Here is a 23840-nt window from a genome sequence, read left to right on the forward strand (position 1 = left end):
AGACCAGTGGTCTCAAACTCAAACCCTTTGCAGGGCCACATTTTGGATTTGTAGGTATTTGGAGGGCCAAAAAAAAAAAAAATAGTTAATGTCTTATTAAAGAAACGACAATTTTGCATGAGGTAAAACTCTTTATAATTTATAAATCTTTCCTTTTGGCTAAGTCTTAATAATAATATTGGCATTTATAGCTAAAGAGACATTTGATCAAGAAACTGTTTTATTTTACTTTTGTGATTATGATAAACATACTGAGGGGGCCTCAAAATAGTACCTGGCGGGCCGCATGTGGCCCCCGGGCCGCCAGTTTGAGACCACTGCTCTAGACCCTCTCAACTGAGGTCCCATCCTGCCCCAACTTTCACAAAATGCAAGAGGAGACGGAGAGGAGACATGATTGAAACATTCAAAATACTGAAGGGAATAGACTTAATACATAAAGACAGACTGTTCACCCTCTCCAAGGCAGGGAGAACGAGAGGGCACTCTCTAACATTGAAAGGGGATAGATTCCGTACAAACGGAAGTTCTTCTTCAGCCAGAGAGTGGTGGAGAGCTGGAACGCTCTTCTGGAGTCTGTTGTAGGGGAAAACACCCTCCAGGGTTTCAAGACTAAGCTGGACAAGTTCCTGCTAAACTGGGACGTACACAGGTGAGGCTGGACTCATTTTAAAGCACTGGTCTTTGACCCGGGGGCCGCCACGTGAGCGGACTGCTGGGCACAATGGACCACTGGTCTGACCCAGCAGTGGCAATTCTTATGTTCTTAAGGCCTTCCACTCCCTCTACTTGGCCATAGCCTAAAGAGGCTACCTTTGGAAGCACTGGTGGTACATGGGGTTTTTCAGGCAGGAGTGATGCCCAGTTGCTCCTGCCAGTCTGTCCTCTTTCATAACATGGCTCTTCTAGTAGTAGTCTCGCTTAACTACTGCTAAGGGTCATGCTTCCAAAGTCCAGGGGATTCAGTAGATGAGATAAACCATCACGGTCAGATTTTCAGGATTTCCACAATGGATATGCATAAGATCTATTTGCATACAGTGGAGACAGTGTATGCAAATAATCTCATGCATATTCATTGGCTAAATCCTGAAAGCTCGCCTACATTGAGGCACTTGAGAGCCACAGTTGGACACTCCTGTGCTAAACATTAGAGCAAAACATACCCTTGGTCTTGGTCTATAACATTTGCTACTTCTCCTTTTGTCTTCTGTATTGATGTGAAGAAACTTAAATTCTATATCACTACCACCTTTCATACCTATACCGACGAAAGGTAGTGCCAGGCACTGTAACAACTACCAAACAAAAGGTAAGTGCCTCCTTCCCATGTCCTTAGTGCCCTCAGTGCCTACCTTCTTATGTCCCCCTCACTGCCTTCCAGCCTTTGTTCCACCCCTTCCCCCTAACCCTACCTGCCTGCCTGCCTACCTCTCTCCTTGCCGCGCTATAGCCTGCCTCCCTCCCACGCCGATTCCACCCCCGCCCGGATCTGCCGCTGCTTCTTGCTGCCCAGAAGCCTTCTTCCTGACATCAATTCTGATGTCAGAGAGGAAGTTCCGGGCCATCCAGGTACAACTGGCTGGCCCAGAACTTCCTCTCCGACGTCAGAATTGACATCAGGAAGAAGGCTTCTGGGCGGCAAGAAGCGGTTGCGGTGGACCCGTGGGTTTGAATCGGCACGGGAGGAAGGGAAGGAGGCAGGTTTTAGCGTGGCAGGGAGGGGAAACGATCACTGGTCCGTTGTCCCCGCGCACCGCTTCGGGACGCTGTCCCTGAAAATGGGACAATTTGCCGTCCCGAAACGGTGGGTCGGGACAATGGGACGGTCGGTCCAATAACGGAACGGTCCCGTTGAAAATGGGACGTATAGTCACCTTAGTCATGCAGGCCCTGAAGAGTTGATGTGGCAAAATGGGAATAATCCACCAGACCCAAGACCTGTGAATTTGGTGAGACCATGCAACACTTTCTAGCCTGTCCATAGGATAGTGTGGTGTCTTACTGAGACCAACTCAAGAGTGCTGAAATATGGTCCCCAAAAGAAAGAAACAGGACTTTGATGTAAGAGGGGCCGCTGAAAAGTTCTCAGCCCAAACAAGAAGGGAATGATGTGGAGCCATGAAATTTACAAGTTATTCCACACTTTTCTTTTCAATGATATGAAATGAAACGAAAAGTGTCATGATAAATGTGGAATAACTTGTAAGTTTCATGGATCCACATCATTCTCTTCTTGGTTGAGCTGAGAACTTTTCAGCGACCCCTCATATAGAAGTGAGAAAACAACTAATTAACAGAGGCCCTTATGTTTCAAATGTATGGTCATTGGTTATTAAAATGTAGGATAAAGATGAGAGAAGAATGGCAAAAGGAGAAGGGGCAGAAGGGCAAGCAATCTACAACTTTCTAACTTAAATATGAGTGTCGGGAGCAGCGCAGTTTAGTAAAAGAGGGGGGGGGGGAGGGGGAGGCATTAGATTTAAATTTCAAGCTAAATTAAGCAAAAAAATACAAGGAATAAAGTTTGCAAGTTTGCCTGCACAGCTTTGAAATAGCACATCATTTGCCAAAGGGTTTAATTTTCTGTAATTTCAGGAAGGGAAGTAAGTCCACCAAAGAGATATACAGTACATATAAAACTGTCCATAAAAAAGAAAGCTGTAGAACCTTTTTTTTCTAGAGCTGGTAAATATAAGAGTTGAGTTTGCATGATATGGTTTTTCCTGTTCATTATTTTTAACTTTGAATTTGCAGGAAATGAAAGCATTACTTAAGAAACAGTTTCAAAGCTGCACATGAAATCCAATTTGCAGCTTTCTTTATTATTGTTTTTTTAACCTAATCCTTAAACCTGGCCTAAGGATTCTGGTTTTAAATGAGTTGTGCTATAAAATAGGAGGAAATCCTTTAGAAAACCGACTTCTGTGTCTCTGAGAATATAGACACAGAGGACTTTAAGACATGGCTCAAAGCCTGGTGTCATCAAGAAGGCTTCAGGTACATAGGAGGATGGGGAAATACATGGAAGGACAAGAAGCTATATTGCACTGATGGGCTACATATTACTACAGCAGGAAAAAGAAACCTTGCAGAGAAATTTAGACAATCACATGTTTCTAGGCATTTAAACTAGAAGGTGGAGGTGGTGTATGTATGAAGGACAATTATAGAGACCACCCCTGGCAAAAGAAAAGATGTGACAGTAGTAAAGACTGCAACATAAGCAATATCAGCAACTCATTTCTTAGTATTGCAATGGAAAGTGAAACGAAACAAAAATCCATACGAAAAAGGAGATTATCGCTGAAAAATAGCTGGAAAGCGATGACCACAAATGCTCGCAGTCTAAGCAACAAAGTTCATGATCTGCAAGCCCTGATGTTAGAGGCAGATCTAGATATTGTCGCTATCACAGAGACATGGTTCAGTGAATCACATGGATGGGATGCAAACATACCGGGATATAATCTTTTTAGGAAGGACAGAGATGGTCATAAAGGTGGAGGAGTAGCTCTCTATGTAAAGATCAATATCCAAACGACCGAAATGCAAGGGACCTGGGGAGAGGAAGAAGCGATATGGATTGCTCTGAAAAGAGAAGATGGAACTTCTATCTACGTGGGTGTAGTCTACAGACCTCCGACTCAATCGCAGCAAATTGATAAGGATCTGATTGTGGATATCCAAAAGTTTGGAAGGAAAGAGGAGGTTCTGTTGTTGGGAGATTTCAACCTGCCGGATGCGGACTGGAATGTTCCGTCTGCGGAATCGGAAAGAAGTAGGGAGATTGTGGATGCCTTTCAAGAGGCTCTGCTCAGCAAATGGTGACGGAACCCACAAGGGAAAAAGCGATATTGGATCTGGTCCTCACAAATGGAGAGAGTATCTCTAATGTTCGAGTGAGTGCTCACCTGGGAAGTAGTGATCATCAAACGGTTTGGTTTGATATAACGGCTAAAGTGGAGAGCGGCCACACGATACTTAAAGTCCTAGATTTCAAACGTATGGACTTTAATGCAATGGGAAAGTACTTGAAGAAAGAGCTGATAGGATGGGAGGACATAAGAGAAGTGGAAAGACAGTAGTCTAAGCTGAAAGGAGCGATAAAAATGGCTACGGACCTTTATGTGAAGAAAATCAATAAAACAAGAGAAAAAGGAAGCCGATATGGTTCTCCAACCTAGTGGCTGAGAAAATAAAGGCGAAAGAGTTGGCGTTCATGAAATATAAAGAACCCAAGAAGAGGAGTGCAGAAAGGACTACAGGGTGAAACTGAAAGAAGCCAAGAGAGAGATATGTTTGGCGAAAGCACAGGCGGAAGAACAAATGGCTAAAAATGTAAAAAAGGGAGACAAAAATTTTTTCAGATATATTAGTGAAAGGAGGAAGATGTAAAATGGAATTGCTAAACTAAAAGATGCTGGGAACCGATATGTGGAGAGTGATGAAGAAAAAGCAAATGTGCTAAACAAATACTTCTGTTCTGTGTTCACAGAAGAAAATCCTGGAGAAGGACCGAGATTGTCTGACAAAGTTACACGAGAAAATGGAGTAGATTCTGCGCCGTTCACGGAGGAGAGTGTTTCTGAGCAACTTGAAAAACTGAAGGTGGACAAAGCGATGGGACCAAACGGGATCCATCCCAGGATACTAAGGGAGCTCAGAGAGGTTCTGGCGAGTCCTATTAAAGATTTGTTCAACAAATCTCTGGAGACGGGAGTAGTTCCTGGGGATTGGAGGAGAGCGGATGTGGTCCCTATTCATAAAAGTGGTCACAGGGATGAAGCAGGAAACTACAGGCCGGTGAGCCTCACTTCAATTGTTGGAAAAATAATTAAAGTGTTGCTGAAAGAAAGGATAGTGTATTTCCTTGAATCTAATGGGTTACAGGATCCGAGGCAACATGGCTTTACAAAAGGTAAATCGTGCCAAACGAACCTGATAGAATTTTTTGATTGGGTGACCAGAGAGCTGGATCAAGGACATATGCTAGATGTAATTTACTTAGATTTCAGCAAAGCCTTTGATACAGTTCCTCATAGGAGGCTGATGAACAAACTTGAAGGGCTGAAGTTAGGACCCAAAGTAGTGAACTGGGTTAGAAACTAGCTGTCGGACAGACGCCAGAGGGTGGTGGTTAATAGAAGTCGCTCGGAGGAAGGAAAGGTGAGTAGTGGAGTCCCTCAGGGTTCGGTGCTGGGGCCAATCCTGTTCAATATGTATGTAAGTGACATTGCTGAAGGGTTAGAAGGAAAAGTGTGCCTTTTTGCAGATGATACCAAGCTTTGTAACAGAGTAGACACCGAAGAGGGAGTGGAAATTATGAAAAAGTTAGAGGAATGGTCTAATGCCTGGCAACTAAAATTCAGTGCAAAGAAATGCAGAGTAATGCATTTGGGGATTAATAATTAGAAGGAACCGTATATGCTGGGAGGAGAGAAGCTGATATGCACGGATGGGGAGAGGGACTTTAGGGTGATAGTGTCCTAAGATCTAAAAGCGAAGAAACAGTGTGACAAGGCAGTGGCTGCTGCCAGAAGGATGCTGGGCTGTATAAAGAGAGGCATAGCCAGTAGAAGGTGTTGATGCCCCTGAACAGGTCATTGGTAAGGCCCCACTTGGAGTATTGTGTTCAGTTTTGGAGACCGTATCTGGCGAAGGACGTAAGAATACTTGAAGTGGTCTAGAGGAGGGCGACGAAAATGATAGGAGGCTTGTGCCAAAAGACGTATGAGGAGAGACTGGAAGCCCTGAATATGTATACCCTAGAGCAGTGTTCTTCAACCTTTTTACACCTGTGGACCGGCAGAAATAAAATAATTATTTCGTGGACCGGCAAACTACTAAGACTGAAATTCTTTTTAAAAACCATCGCCGCCCCATCCCCGCGAGCTCGGTCCCACAAACCATCTGATCCCATCTACACAAGCCTCAAATAGTTAGGATTTTATATTGAACATATTTTATTAAAGTATAAAAAGAAACAATATTCTATACAATTGTCATTTTATAAATACAAATAATACAGGACAAAGATCAACAAAACCCCTGTCTCCCCTCCCCTTCACATATATCCCCTCTACTATCAAGAAAACTGAATAAGCTAAATTATTACAGAATGCTACACAAATATCATGTAATAGAATACCACAGTCACACATGACAGGAATGGTGTTAGGGGAGTGGAACTAGGGCAATTGCCCCCTGGTCAGAGAGAGCTCTAAGCCAGCTGGAAGCTAAAGAAGCAGTGCCTGGGCTTTGCACTCCCCAGTTATGTCTAGCAAGATACATACTTCAAATCTGATATATTTGAATCACAAGATAGAAATAAAATTATTTTTTTCTACCTTTTGTCGTCTCTGGTTTCTGCTTTCATTGCCTTTTCACTCTCTTCCATCCAGCGTCTGCCCTAAGAACATAAGAATTGCCACTGCTGGGTCAGACCAGTGGTCCATCATGCCCAGCAGTCTGCTCACGCGGCGGCCCTCTGGTCTAAGACCAGCACCCTAACTGAGACTAGCCCTACCAGCGCAAGTTCTTGTTCAGCAGGAACTTGTCTAACTTTGTCTTGAATCCTTGGAGGGTGTTTTCCCCTATAACAGCCTCTGGAAGAGCGTTCCAGCTTTCTACCACTCTCTGGGTGAAGAAGAACTTCCTTACGTTTGTATGGAATCTACCCCCTTTCAACTTTAGAGAGTGCCCTCTCGTTCTCCCTACCTTGGAGAGGGTGAATAGTGTTTTTCTCTACTAAGTCTATTCCCTTCAGTATCTTGAATGTTTCGATCATGTCCCCTCTTAATCTCCTCTGTTCGAGGGAGAAGAGGCCCAGTTTCTCTAATCTTTTGCTGTACGGCAGCTCCTCCAACCCCTTAACCATCTTAGTCGCTCTTCTCTGGACCCTTTCGAGTAGTCCTTCATCATGTATGGTGACCAGTGCTGGACACAATACTCCAGATGAGGGCGTACCATGGCCCGGTACAGCGGCATGATAACCTTCTCTGTCTCTTCAGTCCAGCATCTGCCCCTTCCATCTCTCCTCCTGCCCCCCCCCCATTTGGTCTGGCATCCATCATCTTCCTTCTGTTCCCCTCATGGTCTGGCATCTCTGTCCTTCCCTTCCCCCTGTGGTTTTTAGCATCTCTCTCTTCTCATTTCCTCCACTCAGATCTGATATCGTTCTCTGCTCTCTCTTCCCTTTTCTTCTCTGGTCTTCCTTCTCTGTTTTCTGCCTCCATCTAAATTAAATTCTTTCTTACTATTTAGTCCTGTTTCCCTCTTTTCACTGTGTCTACCCACAGCTTGTCACCCCTTTCCCTCACCCCTCCATTATCTTACTATTTTCTTCCCTTTATTTATCTCCTCCTTCCATCCAGTATGTGTTCTTTCCCCACTTCTATTCAGCATCTGCTCTCCCCTCTCAACTGACATCTATCTGCCTTCTGCTCTCTCTCCCTTCCATCATCTGTCCCCTTCTCTCTCTCATCTCTTTCATTCCATCATCTGCCCCTTTTCTCTCCCCCCCCTCCAACTTCCATCATCTGCCCCCCTTCCCCTCACCTTTGCGGGTCACCTTCTTTCCCCTGAGGGTGGCTCATGTCAGAGGGGAAGCTTTGGCCGAGCAGAACCGCTTGCAAGGAACAGTGGAACTTACTTGATTGATGTCGATGCTGGGGCCCGTTGCCGTTTGAAGAAGAAAAAAAAAAAAAGGTGGAAAAAAGGGACCTGCAAAGGTGAGAGGAAGGGAAACCTCCAGGACAGCTGCTCTTTGCCCTCCTTCAATGGCCCAAGAATCCAGACCAACAGCGGCAGCTCTATGTGCTTTTAACTTCGGCACAGAGTTGCCCCTAAGCAGTAGTTTAGCCCGGTTTCATGAGGCAGCCTCGGGGCCTTTGCTAGGCCGGCCCGCTTTGATGATGCGATGTGGGCCGGCCTAGCAAAGGCCCCGAAGCTGCCTCATGAAACCGTGCTAAACTACTGCTTAGGGGCAGCTCTGTGCCGAAGTTAAAAGCACTCCGGCGAAGGCAGGAGTCCTGGCACCGCGACTGCAACAGGAAGTTGCAAGTCAGCTGACGCCGGACTTTCGTTGCGACAGGGACCGAATCCTTCGCGGACCATCAAGATTTTTTTGCGGACCGGCATCAGTCCGCGGACCGGCGGTTGAAGAACTGTGCCCTAGAGGAAAGGAGAGACAGGGGAGATATGATTCAGACGTTCAAATACTTGAAGGGTATTAACGTAGAACATAATCTTTTCCAGAGAAAAGAAATGGTAAAACCAGAGGATATAATTTGAGGTTGAGGGGTAGTAGATTCAAAGGCAATGTTAGGAAATTCTACTTTACGGAGAGAGTGGTGAATGCGCTCCCAAGAGAGGTGGTGGAGAGTAAAACTGTGACTGAGTTCAAAGAAGCGTGGGATGAACACAGAGGATCTAGAATCAGAAAATAATATTAAAAATTGAACTAAGGTCAGTACTGGGCAGACTTGAAGTCATTATGCCATTGTATAGATCCATGGTGAGACCACACCTGGAGTACTGTGTGCAATTTTGGAGGCCGCATTACCGAAAAGATGTGCTGAGACTAGAGTCGGTGCAGAGAATGGCAACCCGGATGATCGCGGGTCTCAAGGATCTCCCTTACGAGGAAAGGCTGGATAAGTTACAGCTCTACTCACTCGAGGAACGCAGAGAGAGGGGAGACATGATCGAGACGTTCAAGTATCTCATGGGTCGCATCGAAGTGGAAGAAGATATCTTCCTTCTCAAGGGTCCCACGGCAACCAGGGGGCACCCGTGGAAAATCAGGGGAGGGAAACTGCACAGTGACACCAGGAAATTCTTTTTCACTGAGAGAGTGGTTGACCGCTGGAATAATCTTCCACTTCAGGTCACTGAGGCCAGCAGCGTGCCTGATTTTAAGGCCAAATGGGATAGATACGTGGGATTTATTCACTGAGTTAGGTGGGGAAGGGTCATTGCGGTGGGCAGACTGGATGGGCTGTGGCCCTTATCTGCCGTCTATTTCTATGTTTCTATGGTCTGTGTCTGTATATGGCCATTTGGTGGAGGATGGACTGGGGTGGCCATTTAGTCTGTGTCTGTATATGGCCATTTGGTGGAGGATGGGCTGGGGAGGGCTTCAATGGCCGGGAGTATGTAGATGGGCAGGAGCAGGTTTTAACAGAGATTTCGGCAGTAGGAACCCAAGCATAGTACCGGGTAGAGCTTTGGATTCTTGCCCAGAAATAGCTAAGAAGAAAAAATTTAAACTGAATCAGGTTGGGCAGACTGGATGGACCATTTGGGTATTTATCTGCCGTCATCTACTATGTTATGTTACTATGTTATAGTCCAGTGAAGCAAATCTAAGTCCAAAGAACATCAATTACCATGCAAAAATGTATCTGTTGAAGATGTCCAGTAAGATTATTAAGCTTCAAGTATTGCTGGAGCTCCTCATGGCAGAGCTATCAAAATTCTTTACAATTGCTCTGCAGAGCTAATTGGTATTATCAAAGCAAAAGCTAATCAAAGGGATATTAGGGCGCAGCACATAAGATTTATTTATCATCAACATAAGTAGATTCTAGCGCATTTGTCTAGCTTAGGGTATTGCCACTTTAAAATGCCAAGCTGTAATTAAATGTTAGGTTTGCTGACTACATACACCAGTGAGCAAAACATCCATTATTTTCAATCACTTCTAAATAATTTAAGGACTGAAATGTCTGTTGTTTCTGCCCATGGCCTCTTTGTGTTACACTCCAAGGATGCCCTATCTTTGACACTATAATTATCAGTCAGGTTTTGAAAGGATTTTTCATTGGAATTATACAACCTTATTAATTGCAGTCATGCTGTTTTGTTTTATTACAAGCATTTCCAGCACTCAGGTCTGATAACATTTTATAAGAAATAAATGGAAGGCTGAACATTTCCAGCATTCAGCATATTAAAAATACATAATTCAAAACACATTGTACAAATATACAAATGCACATATATACTTGCATAATGAGGACAAAATGGATATGTAAAAGCATGGTGTAGTTTGCTAGCCTCAGTGCAAATAGCACTAGTCCCGGTACAGACCCCTGCGGCACTCCACTGTTTGCTCTCCTCCATTGAGGAAAATAACCATTTAACCCTACCCTCTGTTTTCTATCCGATAATCAATTCCTAATCCACAAACGTAAGGAAATTCTTTTTCACCCAGAGAGTGGTAGAAAACTGGAACGCTCTTCTGGAGTCTGTTATAGGGGAAAACACCCTCCAGGGTTTCAAGACAAAGTTGGACAAGTTCATGCTAAACTGGTCAGACTGGACTCATTTGGAGCACTGGTCTTGACCTTGGAGGCGCCGTGTGAGCGGACTGCTGGGCAGAATGGACCATTGGTCTGACCCAGCAGCGGCAATTCTTATGTTCTTAACTGAACTTTGCCACCTCTTCAATGAAAACACTTGTGAGACAAACTAAACCCAGATGTCTTGAAGCGTCCTACTTACCTCCATCACTTTCAATGGAAATAAAACCTGCATGTCTTAATCTATCTTCCTTTTTCTAGAGCCGTATTGGTAACCCTAATCCTTCTGGATTCTGCTGTTGCATTTTCTACCCCTTTTGGCTATCTTAAGATCTTCATATACTAATCCCCTCTTTTACGAAACTGCGATAGCAGTTTCTAGCATGGGGAGCCGCACTGAATGGCCCACGCTGCTCCCAACGCTCATTCAGTTCCTATGAGCATCGGGAGCAGCGCGGGCCATTCAGCACGGCTCCCCGCGCTAGAAACTGCTATCGCAGTTTTGTAAAAGAGTAGGTAAGTTTTGCTCCTCTTTCTGCACTGAGGCCAGCAAACTACACCATGAATAGGGCTAAAGTTATTGGGTACAGGCGCTTTAACTGCCTGAGGTTTCTGTTGGCTAAAATGTTTTCTAGCCTCTCTCTGCAAGTTATTTTTCAGAATGCCTGCAAGGATACCCATGAAAAAATGTATGGTGTGGGGTTTGCATACTTTCTCTACAGCTACTGTGCCACTTTGCTTTCTACTCTGTTGAAATACTTGATCAGCTGAAACCTCGATCCATCTGACTAATTTTTTCCAGAACTCTGGCAATTTTTGCTGCCATTACACTCTGAGCTTTATCTGCCACTGTTCCTTAAACTCTTTGCCCTCTCTCCCTCTTCCACCTAAATTTTCACACTCCTGCACCTTTAAGTACGCATTGCTATGAATTTGCTTTTACAACTTTAATGATTTCATGTATGTTTTTGATGTGTTGAGTAGTGCTTAGATGGCGACTCCAGCTGTGAAGAACTATGGCCAGGGCCAGACAGACTTGTTTGGTCTGTGTTCTGTTCTGTACTGTATATAGCAATCCAGTTTAGGATGAGCTGGAAAGGGCTTCGACAGAAACTCCAGTAATTGGAACACAAGGACCGTACTGGGCAGAGTTTACAGCCTTTGCCCCACTAATGACAAGATGGGTTCGGATAGGCTGGTGTTGGCATCTCCTGGCTTAGGGTTACTAGATGTCTGGATTTACCTGGACATGTCCTCTTTTTAGAGGGTATGTCCAGGCGTCTGGATGGCTTTTCAAAACCTGGCTCTTTGTCCAGGTTTTGAAAAGCACATCGCATCCGCGCCTCCCGACTGAGATGAGCAGGCTGAGGGGGGTGGGGCTAGGGGTAAGGCTTGGGCATGGTGTGGTTGTAATGGGGCGGGGATGGGTGGAACTGGGGGGGGCCTGGGGGCGGGTCTACGTAAAATCTGATTACCCTATCCTGACTGTTTAAATCACTTTGAATATTGACCCTTTGAATTTTATATATAGGATGACCTATGAATCTTGTATTTATTTCACAATAAACTATAATCTAAGGTTTACTCCTTTTTTCTCACCTGGCTACTAAATACTAAGCACCTGCTTTGTCGGGTAACATTGTTTCAGTACTACAGCTTAGTCCTGTATCATTCTTCTAAACCCCCTAAATTCAGATGGTGTTAAGGTTCTTTCAAGCCACACTGCAAGTGAGAGAGACTATCTGTTTTCTTCTTCTTTGTGACCATGTGCAGCGCTGCGTGCGTCTGGTAGCGCTATAGAAATAATTAATAGTAGTAATAGTAAAGTAATTTAACCTGTAAGCCGTTCTGAGCTCTTTGGGGGACAACGGGATATAAAACGAATTAAATAAATAAATATTGATAATCTCATTAATTCTGAGTTACAAAGAAAAATGTAGTTCAACATCTATCCACAAGATGGCACCTAATAGTTAGGAAATTACAGTATTCCACAATTTTCTAAACTTGAAGCATCTACTTGAACAGGCCAAGCAGAGAAGTGCAACTTAACAATCACTATACTTTGTGTGTATGTATATCACTATGGAGAAAATTCTAGAAGCGTTTGCACTAGTTACACATACAAACACTGCATTAAAAAAAACCATTCTTTACATTGAATATAAACAAAATATAGAAGCATTGTCACCAGCTGGAGTGCCACATACTGGCCATAGGGACAGGGCCTAACTTTTGGGTTGCTGCATGTACTACTACTACTTATCATTTCTATCATGCTACTAGACATACGCAGTGCTGTACATCAAAACATAGAAAAGACAGTCCCTGCTCAAAAGAGCTTACAATCTAGTCAAGACAGACAAACTGGACAAGTTGGTAATGGAACCCACGTGGGATGGGGGTCATACTGGACTTAGTGCTTACAAACAGGGAAAGTGTTTCTGATGTTACAGTGGATGATCATCTGGCATCCAGTGATCCCTGCATGGCACGGTTTAATATTAAGACGGGTATAGAGAGGGTTCATTCAAAAGTAAAGGTTCTAGACTTTAAAAATCTAACTTTGTTCAGATGAGGGATTATGTCAAGGAATTGTTGTCTGGGTGGGAACGTCTGGAAGGAGTAGAAATGCAGTGGGCAAAACTGAAAGGAGTAATTCTAATGGCGACAAACCTTTTTGTGAGGCAAGTAAGTAAAAGTAAGAGAGAAAGAAGGCCACTTTGGTTCTTAAAAGAAGTAGCTGAGAAGGTAAGAAATAAGAGGTTAACTTTTATAAACTACAAAAGATCACAGAAAGAGGAAGACAGGCAAAAATATCTGGAAAAGTTAAGAGAGGCTGGTCGAGTACTGTATATAGTACTCCACCGATATTCGTGGGGGTTCTGTTCCAGGAACCCCCATGAATCTTGAAAACTGCGAATACGGTTTCTCATGGGGGAGACTGAAGAGGGCAGCGGGAGAGCAGCCGGAGCGCCGCGAGTGCAGGAAATCACTCGCGGTATGCTCCGACCGCCTTTTCCTGCACTAAATTGGGCCTTATCCAATTAGGAGCTGCGTGTCAAAGCAGCTCCTGATTGGATAAGGCCTGACTTAGTGCAGGATGAGGCAGTCGGAGCATACCGCGAGTGATTTCCTGCACTCGCGGCGCTCCGACTACTCTCTCCTGCCTCTCCCGCTGCCCTCTCCTTTCAGTGGTTCGCAGTCAGAAAATACCGCGAATGACTGGGACCGCGAATCGCGAACGACCGGGGGAACACTGTATACTCAAATATAAACCAAGATTTTTAGGCCATAAAATTGGCTCAAAAATGGGGGGGGGGGTCTTGGTTTATATTCAAGCCTTAATTTTTCTTGCTTCTTTCCTCTCTCCGAAGATTACATCTCCCCCCACCCTTCCCCCCACTAACCAACACTTCTGTTCCCGATCCCAACCGACCGGCACTTCAGTCTTACCACCTCCTTACCGCTAACCAGCACTTCTGTTCTTGCCCCCGTCCGACCGGCACTTCAGGCCTACCACCTCCCTACCCACTAACCTGCACTTTTTTCACCCTGCCCGATGGCCACTTCAGTGCTACTCCCACCCCCACCCACCCAATGACCGGCACATCTGTCCCTCCCCTCGGCTGACCAGCACTGTTTTTAACAACACTGGTTTTTTCCAGTCTGAAGCTGAGGCCATGCTGTGTGTTGAGCCGGAGTGGGGCCTTGCGCATGATCAAGGCCTGTCGATTCCCATCCTCTCCACAAATCTCAGAAAGGAAAGGAGCCAGCAGAGGTCTTAAGCAGCTTACAGTGATAACCCAAGTTTCTAACCTCGGTTTATATTTGAGTCAACCTTCCTCCCCCCCCTCTTTTTTTTTTTGGGGGGGGGTTACCTTGGTTTATATTCAGATCGGTTTATATTCGAGTATATACGTTAACAGCTGAAGTCATATCTCTACAGAAAAGCTAATTGCTAAGAAGTTTATCAAGTCATATTTACAGATTTAAATTATTGCTAAACTTTTGTATCACAAACATTTATTTGGAACATTCGCTTTACCATATAAATTACTAAGCAAGAATAAGATCATAACTGCATTACTTGCATATCACACCCCCCCCCTTCCCTCACCCCCTTTTAGACTATCTTATATCCTTGTGATCTAGTGACCATAACTGAATGCAATACTCCAGGCGAGGTCATACCATGGAATGATACAGATGTATTATAATATTCATTGCCTTAGTTTCTATCCCATGCTGACTCTGTTTTATGAAACCATGTTTGTCTCTTAGGGGCATTTTTCAAGACATCCAAAAGATGGCATACTGTAAATTGGCACTTGAATATCCTAATTGACAGGACAGTCAAGTACCGATTTTCTAAGCCATAATTCTGGACGTCTTATGAAGCGTCCCAGCCACTGTGCATCCAAGAGTAAAGGGAGGCATGTTCTGGATGGGCTATGGGCATGCTAAGACTTGGACGACTTGCGCCAATAATCGAACGTTTCCCAAGACATCTTGGATGTTCTGAGCTAGACCTTTTTGAAAGCATCTAAGTTCCAAATAGGTACCCAAACTGATTAGATGACCTGAATTGTAAGCTGACAGGAAAATACTATATATACTTGAATATAAACCAATCTGAATATAAACCCCTGTGCTAGGTGGTGCTGATAAGCAAGCTAAGTACACTACTATCAACTTTTGGTGTATTTAGTAGGTTAAACAATTCAAGAAAAAGTGGTTAAAAGAAAAAAATAAAGTGCAAGAAGTATAAAGAAGAATGATTTCAAGAAATTTGATATAAGTAATCAATTGAATATAGATAATAAACCATTGGGAGTAATGAGGAGTCCAGCCAGCTTGAGTTGAAAGACCGAGCTGGTTTTTTGAAGATCCCATGGTTGAATATTAGAAACATCAGCAACCTTAGTTATGGGGAGGGGGGGGGGAATAATGTTTTATGTATTAATTGTGTATTTAAAGTGCCTTCTTTGAAGTGTTTATGTTTAAATTAATTGTATGGCACTGTCAAAGTTTGAAAATTAATAAAGTTAAAACAAAAAAAGAAATTGCACTTAATGAATTTACATTGGATGAATTTATACTCTGTTTGCATGATTAAGTCAAGATTACTTTAATAAGACATTAAGGGCTCCTTTTATTAAGCCACGCAAGCGGGGTAAATGTGCGCGACTTTTCATCATGTGCTAACCCCCGCGCTGGCCTAAAAACTACCGCCTGCTCAAGAGGAGGCGGTAGCTGCTAGCGCGGCCGGCAGTTTAGCGCGCGTTAAACCGTTAGCGCACCTTTGTAAAAGGAGCCCTAAGTATTTTTTTCTGAGGCCCTCCAAGTACCATCCCTCGACTCACACTGGCTCTCAATTCAAGGAAGAATACTATTTAAATTCTACTGTCTACTATTTAAATCCATAAAAGGTGACAGTAGAGCTTTGGATTCTTGCCCAGAAATAGCTAAGAAGAAAAAAATTTAAGAAATTTAAATTGAATCAGGTTGGGCAGACTGGATGGACCATTCGGGTCTTTATCTGCTGTCATCTACTATGTTACCACAACCTGACACAGGAGAACCCAGTCACAGGGCCGGATTTAGATGAAAAGAGGCCCTAGGCTATTCCACTTATGAGGCCCTTTCACCTCCCATTTTTAAGTTTGTAAATTACATGAGAGATAATAAAATAAATCATTATTTTGATGTAGATCAATTTGTTAAATGAAACATGTTGTTATTGGTACTAACCTTTATAAAAAATGTGACACGGATAATAAATAAAAAAAACACTTATTTGAACATTTATTCTTAGCACCATATATAATACTTGTAACAATAACTAATCAAACATAACACACAACATTGCCCCTTCCTATGTCCATAGTGCCCCCAGTGCGTCCTTCCTCACCTCACCCCCCCTCCGATGCCCGCCTGCCTCCCATCCCCCTTCCATTGAACACCCCCTCATGCCATCCTGCCTGCCTGCCTTCCATTAAACCCCCCCCCCCTTCCAATGCCAGTCTGGACCGCCCTGTCCTGACGGATCCACGTTTTGCCTCTCTCCCCGCGGGGCTGAGCTTTGCCCAGCTGTTTCCGGACTGACGTCTTTCCCTCCCCGATTCTCCTCTCAGGGCGAGAAAAAGAAAGGGAGAAGCCGAGTCGGCGCCCCGTTGCGGCCGGAGCCGGTTCCGATCCCGAAGCGTAGAATTTCTCCTTATTTTCGGTTCAGTGTTTTAGTGTTTACTGTTTATAGAATAGTGTAATTTTAATTTTGCTAACAATTTGAATATAGGCCCCTCTTGATCTTGAGGCCCTAGGCTGAAGCCTATAGGAAAATCCGGCCCTGCCCAGACACCATTCATATACCCTCCAATCAGAGAAATCAAAAGGAAAAAACTGTACAATGGCCTACTAGCCACACAGGCAGCAAAACTAGACTAATCCCCGACCCCAGACTACAAAACTTTCAGAAAAGAAATAAAAACCCTGCTATTCAAGAAATCCATGAAGACTAACTAACATTTCAATCCTCTGAAGCAACCCGCTCTGCTCTGTCACACCTCCGGACATGTCCAGAAATCCTCTTCTGTAATCACTAATGTAATGTACAAATCCAAAATGTGGCCCTGCAGAGGGTTTGAGCTCGACACCTCCGGGCTGTGGAAACCGCTTTCCCGCCTTTTTCTCCGCGCTAGTCTCTCTCCTCAGCCGGCCCGCCTGGCGTGGTGACGTCACGAGGACGCGTTGCGGCACGCCGGTACGTCTAGCGGGTGGGAAAAGCCAGCCGGGCTCTCCGGCGGTTGCAGCAACGGACGGGTCGCGCGGCCGGAGGCTCCTGCTTTCCTCCCCCCCTTCCCCCAGCCACTGCAGCGCGGTGAGTTCCAATCCTGCCGCCCAGCCCGCGCGCCCTGAAGTCGGTCCCGCCGGAGACGCGGCCGCTCTCCTCCGGACCCTGCGGTCTCTTGGCGACCCCCGTCGTCCCCCCTCCTTCTGTGTTTCTGGCCGCGCTCGCTTAGTGCAGGCCCGCCGAGGCAGAGCGAGGGTCGGCGCCCGTGGTTTGGGCGATGGTAAGGTGGTTGCCATCCGGAAGAAAGGGAGGAGGCAACCCCCCGATGCCCTGCCGAGAGATAGAAAAAGGGATGTGATGCACCTGCACAGCTCTCTGGGTGCCCCCCAATATTGGACAAACCCGTTGACTGTGTCCAGGGACCTCTCTGGGCGCCCCCCAATATTGGACAGACCCGTTGACTGTGTCCAGGGACCTCTCTGGGCGCCCCCCCAATATTGGACAGACCCGTTGACTGTGTCCAGGGACCTCTCTGGGTGCCCCCCAATATTGGACAAACCCGTTGACTGTGTCCAGGGACCTCTCTGGGCGCCCCCCAATATTGGACAGACCCGTTGACTGTGTCCAGGGACCTCTCTGGGTGCCCCCCAATATTGGACAGACCCGTTGACTGTGTCCAGGGACCTCTCTGGGTGCCCCCCAATATTGGACAGACCCGTTGATTGTGTCCAGGGAGCTCTCTGGGCGCCCCCCAATATTGGACAGACCTGTTGACTGTGTCCAAGGAGCTCTCTGGGCGCCCCCCAATATTGGACAGACCTGTTGACTGTGTCCAAGGAGCTCTCTGGGCGCCCCCCAATATTGGACAGACCCGTTGACTGTGTCCAAGGAGCTCTCTGGGTGCCCCCCAATATTGGACAGACCCGTTGACTGTGTCCAGGGAGCTCTCTGGGCGCCCCCCCCCAATATTGGACAGACCCGTTAACTGTGTCCAGGGAGCTCTCTGGGTGCCCCCCAATATTGGACAGACCTGTTGACTGTGTCCAGGGACCTCTCTGGGCGCCCCCCAATATTGGACAGACCCGTTAACTGTGTCCAGGGAGCTCTCTGGGTGCCCCCCAATATTGGACAGACCCGTTAACTGTGTCCAGGGAGCTCTCTGGGTGCCCCCCAATATTGGACAGACCCGTTAACTGTGTCCAGGGAGCTCTCTGGGTGCCCCCCAATATTGGACAGACCCGTTAACTGTGTCCAGGGAGCTCTCTGGGCGCCTCTCAATATTGGACAGATCTGTTGACTGTCCAAGGAGCTCTCTGGCCCCCTAATATTGAACAGATCCATTGATTGTGTCCAGGGAGCTCTCTGGCCCCCCAATATTGAACAGACCTGTTGACTGTGTCCAGGGAGCTTTCTGGGCGCCCCCCAATATTGAACAGATCCGTTGACTGTGTCCAGGGAGCTCTCTGGGCGCCCCCCCAATATTGAACAGATCCGTTGACTGTGTCCAGGGAGCTCTCTGGGCGCCCCCCCCCCCCCAATATTGAACAAACCCGTTGACTGTGTCCAGGGAACTCTCTGGGTGCTCCCCAATATTGAACAGATCCGTTGACTGTGTCCAGGGAGCTCTCTGGGTGCCCCCCAATATTGAACAGACCCGTTGACTGTGTCCAGGGAGCTCTCTGGGTGCCCCCCAATATTGGACAGACCCGTTAACTGTGTCCAGGGAGCTCTCTGGGCGCCTCTCAATATTGGACAGATCTGTTGACTGTCCAAGGAGCTCTCTGGCCCCCTAATATTGAACAGATCCATTGATTGTGTCCAGGGAGCTCTCTGGCCCCCCAATATTGAACAGACCTGTTGACTGTGTCCAGGGAGCTCTCTGGGCGCCCCCCAATATTGAACAGATCCGTTGACTGTGTACAGGGAGCTCTCTGGGCGCCCCCCCCCCAATATTGAACAAACCCGTTGACTGTGTCCAGGGAACTCTCTGGGTGCTCCCCAATATTGAACAGATCCGTTGACTGTGTCCAGGGAGCTCTCTGGGCGCCCCCCCGATATTGAACAGACCTGTTGACTGTGTCCAGGGAGCTCTCTGGGTGCCCCCCAATATTGAACAGACCCGTTGACTGTGTCCAGGGAGCTCTCTGGGCGCCCCCCCCCCCAATATTGAACAGACCCGTTGACTGTGTCCAGGGAACTCTCTGGGTGCCCCCCAATATTGAACAGATCCGTTGACTATGTCCAGGGAGCTCTCTGGGCGCCCCCCCCCAATATTGAACAGACCTGTTGACTGTGTCCAGGGAGCTCTCTGGGTGCCCCCCAATATTGAACAGATCCGTTGACTGTGTCCAGGGAGCTCTCTGGGCGCCCTCCAATATTGAACCGATCTGTTGACTGTGTCCAGGGAGCTTTCTGGGTGTCCCCCAATATTGAACAGATCCGTTGACTATCCAGGGAGAGCTGATTTCCATTGGGTTTAGCACCTCCAATTTTGAAATGTTTATTTATTCCATTTTCTATACTGTTTTCCTAAGGGAGCTCAGAATGGCTTTTTGCATGAATTTATTGAGGCACTTGAGCATTTTTCCCTGATGGGCTCACAATCTTATCTAATGTACCTGGGGCAATGGGGGAGATTAAGTGACTTGCCCAGGGGGTTACAAGGAGCAGCATGGTTTTGAACCCACAACCCCAGGGTGCTGAGGCTGTAGCTTTGACTACTGCACCATACTCTCCCATGCCTGTACATCAAAATGATCGGCTAAAAGGTTTTTATTATTCATGGTGTTTCAGGTTTTTATTAAGACGATTTGATCGCTTACCGATTTGATCGCTTAAGCAAAATACAATGGATTAAAAAAAAAAAAAAGCATAACAAGACATGGAATTTACAATTTAAGGGCTAAATGTAGAACAAACCAAACAAACATACAGACAAACTTGTACAAGAAGGTAGAAGAACTACAATCTGATTTTTAGAGGCCAAAGAAGCAACATGTATGGAAAGCATGAAAAGGTATGGGTGGGAAAGAACCCCCCCCCACACACACACGAAAAAGAGATTAAAGACTGTAAACCCAATAGAAACTGCCCCTCCCTGGGCACTGTCAGGAATTTGCCCAAGCACTCGCAGAGCTGTCTCTTATTACCTCAGTTCAATGGGCAAGTCACCCTGGTGTTGGGGTATATTTTCTGTCTTTAAATGTCCCCCTCCCCCTTTTGCCCTGTTGCAGATGCAGTTCATGCTGCTCTTCAGCCGTCAGGGCAAGCTGCGGCTTCAGAAGTGGTACGTGCCCCTGTCAGATAAGGAGAAGAAGAAGATCACTAGGGAGTTGGTCCAAACAGTGTTAGCCCGCAAGCCCAAGATGTGCAGCTTCCTCGAGTGGAGGGACCTCAAAATCATCTACAAAAGGTGGATGGCTCGGGCACAATAAAATGAAATTTTGTGTTTTTGAGGCTCATTATTGATCAGTGCTGCAGTCAAGCAAGGCTGGCTTATTTATACACGTTTTATACTGTTGTTAGATATATCAATAGTAGACACAATCGTGTCTCCCCCACCCAGTTATTTGCATACTGTATATCTGTTGACAGAATGAAAACACTTGTTTCCTTGATATATTTAAGCATAATTATTACCGGGTAGCTATGTTTAGCTATCCTTTTAGTCAAGTGTTCATAGAGACACTTCTGTATCTTACAGCTTTTTTTCTTCTAGTTAGTGGAGTTGAAAAAATGAGTATTTGGAAAAAGCATGTACAATTACCATGAAAATAAATCAACCCAAATATAAACCGAGGTAACCTTTTTTCCAACCCCAAAAAAGGAGGGAAAAAAGTTGACTCGAATATAATCTGGCGGGGAAGGGGTTAATATTCAAGTGCAATGCCTTGCCAGGCTCTTCACCCTGTTTCCCCCCCATCTGCACCCTCGCTGTCTCTTGCTGCTCTGCACCCAGCTCCTCTCCTTCCCTGTCAGATCCTGTACCCTTTCCCCCCTATCCCAATGGCTTGCAGGCCTTCACCAGGCCTGCTGTGAGACTTGATGGTCCAACGGTGGCCTGGACAGGAGGTATCCCTCCCTCTTCCTGTCCCAGCCCGATTCTAATTATTTTTATCTCCATCCCGCCTCCCGCTGGACCACCAGGGATACTTAAGGTATGTGGGGTAGGCGGGAGGGAGCTAATTAGAATCGGCCTAGGATAGGAGGAAGCACCGTAGCATTAGTCATCGCATTAAACATGTTAGTGATTTTGCTGCACAATTTCAGTTTTCAAAAACTTATAGAACTTGACCCTATAGCCAGCCAAGCAAGGATCCCTCAAAATGGAACTCTGTGTAATACCCAGCTCCACCACCCCTTCCTGTATATGCACATTAAGCCTCTCAAGGTGATCTAGAGTGAGATGCGGTAGATCAAGCCCATCCAGAAGACTCAGTTAACCGGCACTCTTAACCAACCAGAAAAAAAATTGTCTCCCGTGCTCCTCAGAAAACATCCTGACACACACCCTAATTCCCTCCAGCCCCAGAGGCATCAGCAGCAGAGGAAAGGCCCTGCTGGGAGTGGCTAGAAGCTGCCTGTTTACTGGCGCTTCAGGTGAGTGAGGAAGGGAGTGGCGTGGTTGTCAGGAACAGCTCTGCTGCTTCAGGAACAGAGGGAAGGGTTGTCAGGACCGACTCTGCTACTTCAGTTAAGGGAGGGAGTGGATGGAAAAGGGGGAAAGAGAAAGTGGGGGAGAGAAGGGAGGAGAGAAAGTGAGTGGCCGAGAAAAAAGGGAAGAACAGATGCTGGATCTACAGATGTTGGGGGTTGATAGAGAGAGGTGGGAAGGGAGATAAAACTATTTTCTTAAAGTAACTCTCAAGCATCTAGAACAGGGGTGCCCACACTTTTGGCTTGCGAGCTACTTTTAAAATGACCAAGTCAAAATGATCTACCAACAATAAAATTTAAAAAACCACAAAGCACACTGTATGCAGAGAAAATGTTAATTATCATTTATATTTGGAGGGGGTTTTCAAAGAGGTCAAGTCAGATGACTTTAAAATATGCAATGTCACCTCAGTAACAACTATACAAAAATAGACAAATATACCCCTCCCCTTTTACTAAACCACAATCGCTGCGCTGAATGCTCTGCACTGCTCCCGACGCTCATAGGCTCCCTGCACTAAAAAACACTATTTCAGTTTAGTAAAAGGGGGCCATAGTGCAAAATATAGACAGCAGATATAAATTCTCAAAACAGACACATTTTGATCACTAAATTGAAAATAAAATCATTTTTCCTATCTATGTTGTCTGGTGATTTCATGAGTCTCTAGTTGCACTTCTTCTGACTGTGCATCCAATCTTTTTTTCTTCCTCCTCCATGGTTCCTCTCCTCCAGACCTCATCTGAAAATCAATTTGACCTCAAATTAATAGGATGTTAGAAAAACCGGTAGCCTTGACATATGATACTATTTTTTTTTGGAACAACTATGAGAGCAAAGAGTCAAATTTCGTCAAGTAACAACAAACTTTTGTTTATTTTAACTGGAATAGCAATACAACAAATAACATACAATTGGAAAAAATATGACAGGTTAAATTACAATTTCTGGTGGAATTCTGTATGTCATATGTACAAAATGGAACTCACCATTGCAACGCAAAAAGGTTATGTGAGTAAATTTCAGAAAGTCTGGGGACCGTTAACAGATTTTTGTAATGAATGATTAACTTTTCCCATGATAAGATAATTGATTAGAAGGGAAAGGGGTGGGATTTTATTTCTGATTGTTACATAATATATCAATATTTGAATGAATTCACAATAAAGATGATTTTATGTATTATCCCAGGACAAGCAGGCAGCATATTCCCACACATGGGTGACGTCAGTAACGGAGCCCCGCAGCGGACAGCCTCGAAAGCAAACTTGCTTGAAGATCTCGAACTTTCGAGTGCTGCATCGCGCATGCGCGCGTGCCTTCCCGCCCGAACTAGGGGGCACATCTCCTGTGAGGATCCTCAGTTCAACGTTTTCCGCGGAGCTGAGAAGACTTGTCGACTTAGTTCCCGTAGCGTTGTGCCTTCTCTTCACCGCGGCTGAGTAGTCTTTATTTCTGTTCGGTCGCTGTGTTTCATTTTGTTTCTACTTGTAAAAAAAAAAAGTAAAACTTTTAGTTTTTGTTTTTTTGCGTCGGGTTGGGAGATTGAGGCCTAGGCCTCTCTCCCTCGTTCTCGACACGGACTTTGTCCTTTCTATGTCCCGGCCTGTTACCGGGTTCAAACGGTGTTATCAGTGTGGCAGGACTATTTCCATTACTGCCCCCATAGTCGGTGTATGCTCTGCTTGGGGACGACTCATCGTCCTGAAGACTGCCTTCGCTGCCTCACTCTTCAACCTCGTGCCTTTAAGCGCCGCTGCGACAGGTTCTTCGAGCTTTTTCCTCGAATGGAGCCCGAAAAAGCGGTAGCCTCGGCCGAGGCATCTGTGAAACCCTCCACTTCGGGACAAGCCTCGAGTACAAAGACTTCGACTTCGCCTACTCTGCAGGCCTTGGCCTCGAAGACCTCCGGGTCCTCGGCCTCGAAGGCCTCCTCTGTGTCCTCGAAGCCTGGACTGGGGGGTAAGTCTCCTGCTTCCTTTTCAGGTACCAATCCTAAGAAGCCAACGGAGTCTAATACCTCGCAACCTGGGGCTCCAGGTTCGACTCCGTCTTCGAGACCGTCTTCCAAACGTGCTTCTAA

At 45.8% G+C, this 23840-nt stretch overlaps 1 protein-coding gene across 5 annotated transcripts in view; it reads left to right on the forward strand.

Moving 5' to 3' along the window:
* Nucleotides 1–17040: 17040 nt before the first annotated feature.
* The window catches only part of AP1S2 (adaptor related protein complex 1 subunit sigma 2), a 109044-nt gene continuing 102244 nt past the window's right edge, over nucleotides 17041–23840 (forward strand). For 3 of the 5 annotated variants that reach the window (XR_004539865.1, XM_033948573.1, XM_033948572.1), the window contains exons 1-2: nucleotides 17041–17187; nucleotides 20334–20512. Coding sequence is in view for 4 of the 5 variants with exons in the window: in XM_033948573.1 (XP_033804464.1) it covers nucleotides 20334–20512 (179 nt within the window). In the remaining variant the exon portion in view is untranslated. The remainder of the gene's footprint in view (nucleotides 17188–20333; nucleotides 20513–23840) is intronic. The other 2 variants (XM_033948571.1, XM_033948574.1) reach the window with 1 other exon arrangement.

The sequence above is a fragment of the Geotrypetes seraphini genome, chromosome 6, assembly GCF_902459505.1.
Source record: "Geotrypetes seraphini chromosome 6, aGeoSer1.1, whole genome shotgun sequence".
In the NCBI taxonomy this organism is placed as follows: domain Eukaryota; kingdom Metazoa; phylum Chordata; class Amphibia; order Gymnophiona; family Dermophiidae; genus Geotrypetes; species Geotrypetes seraphini.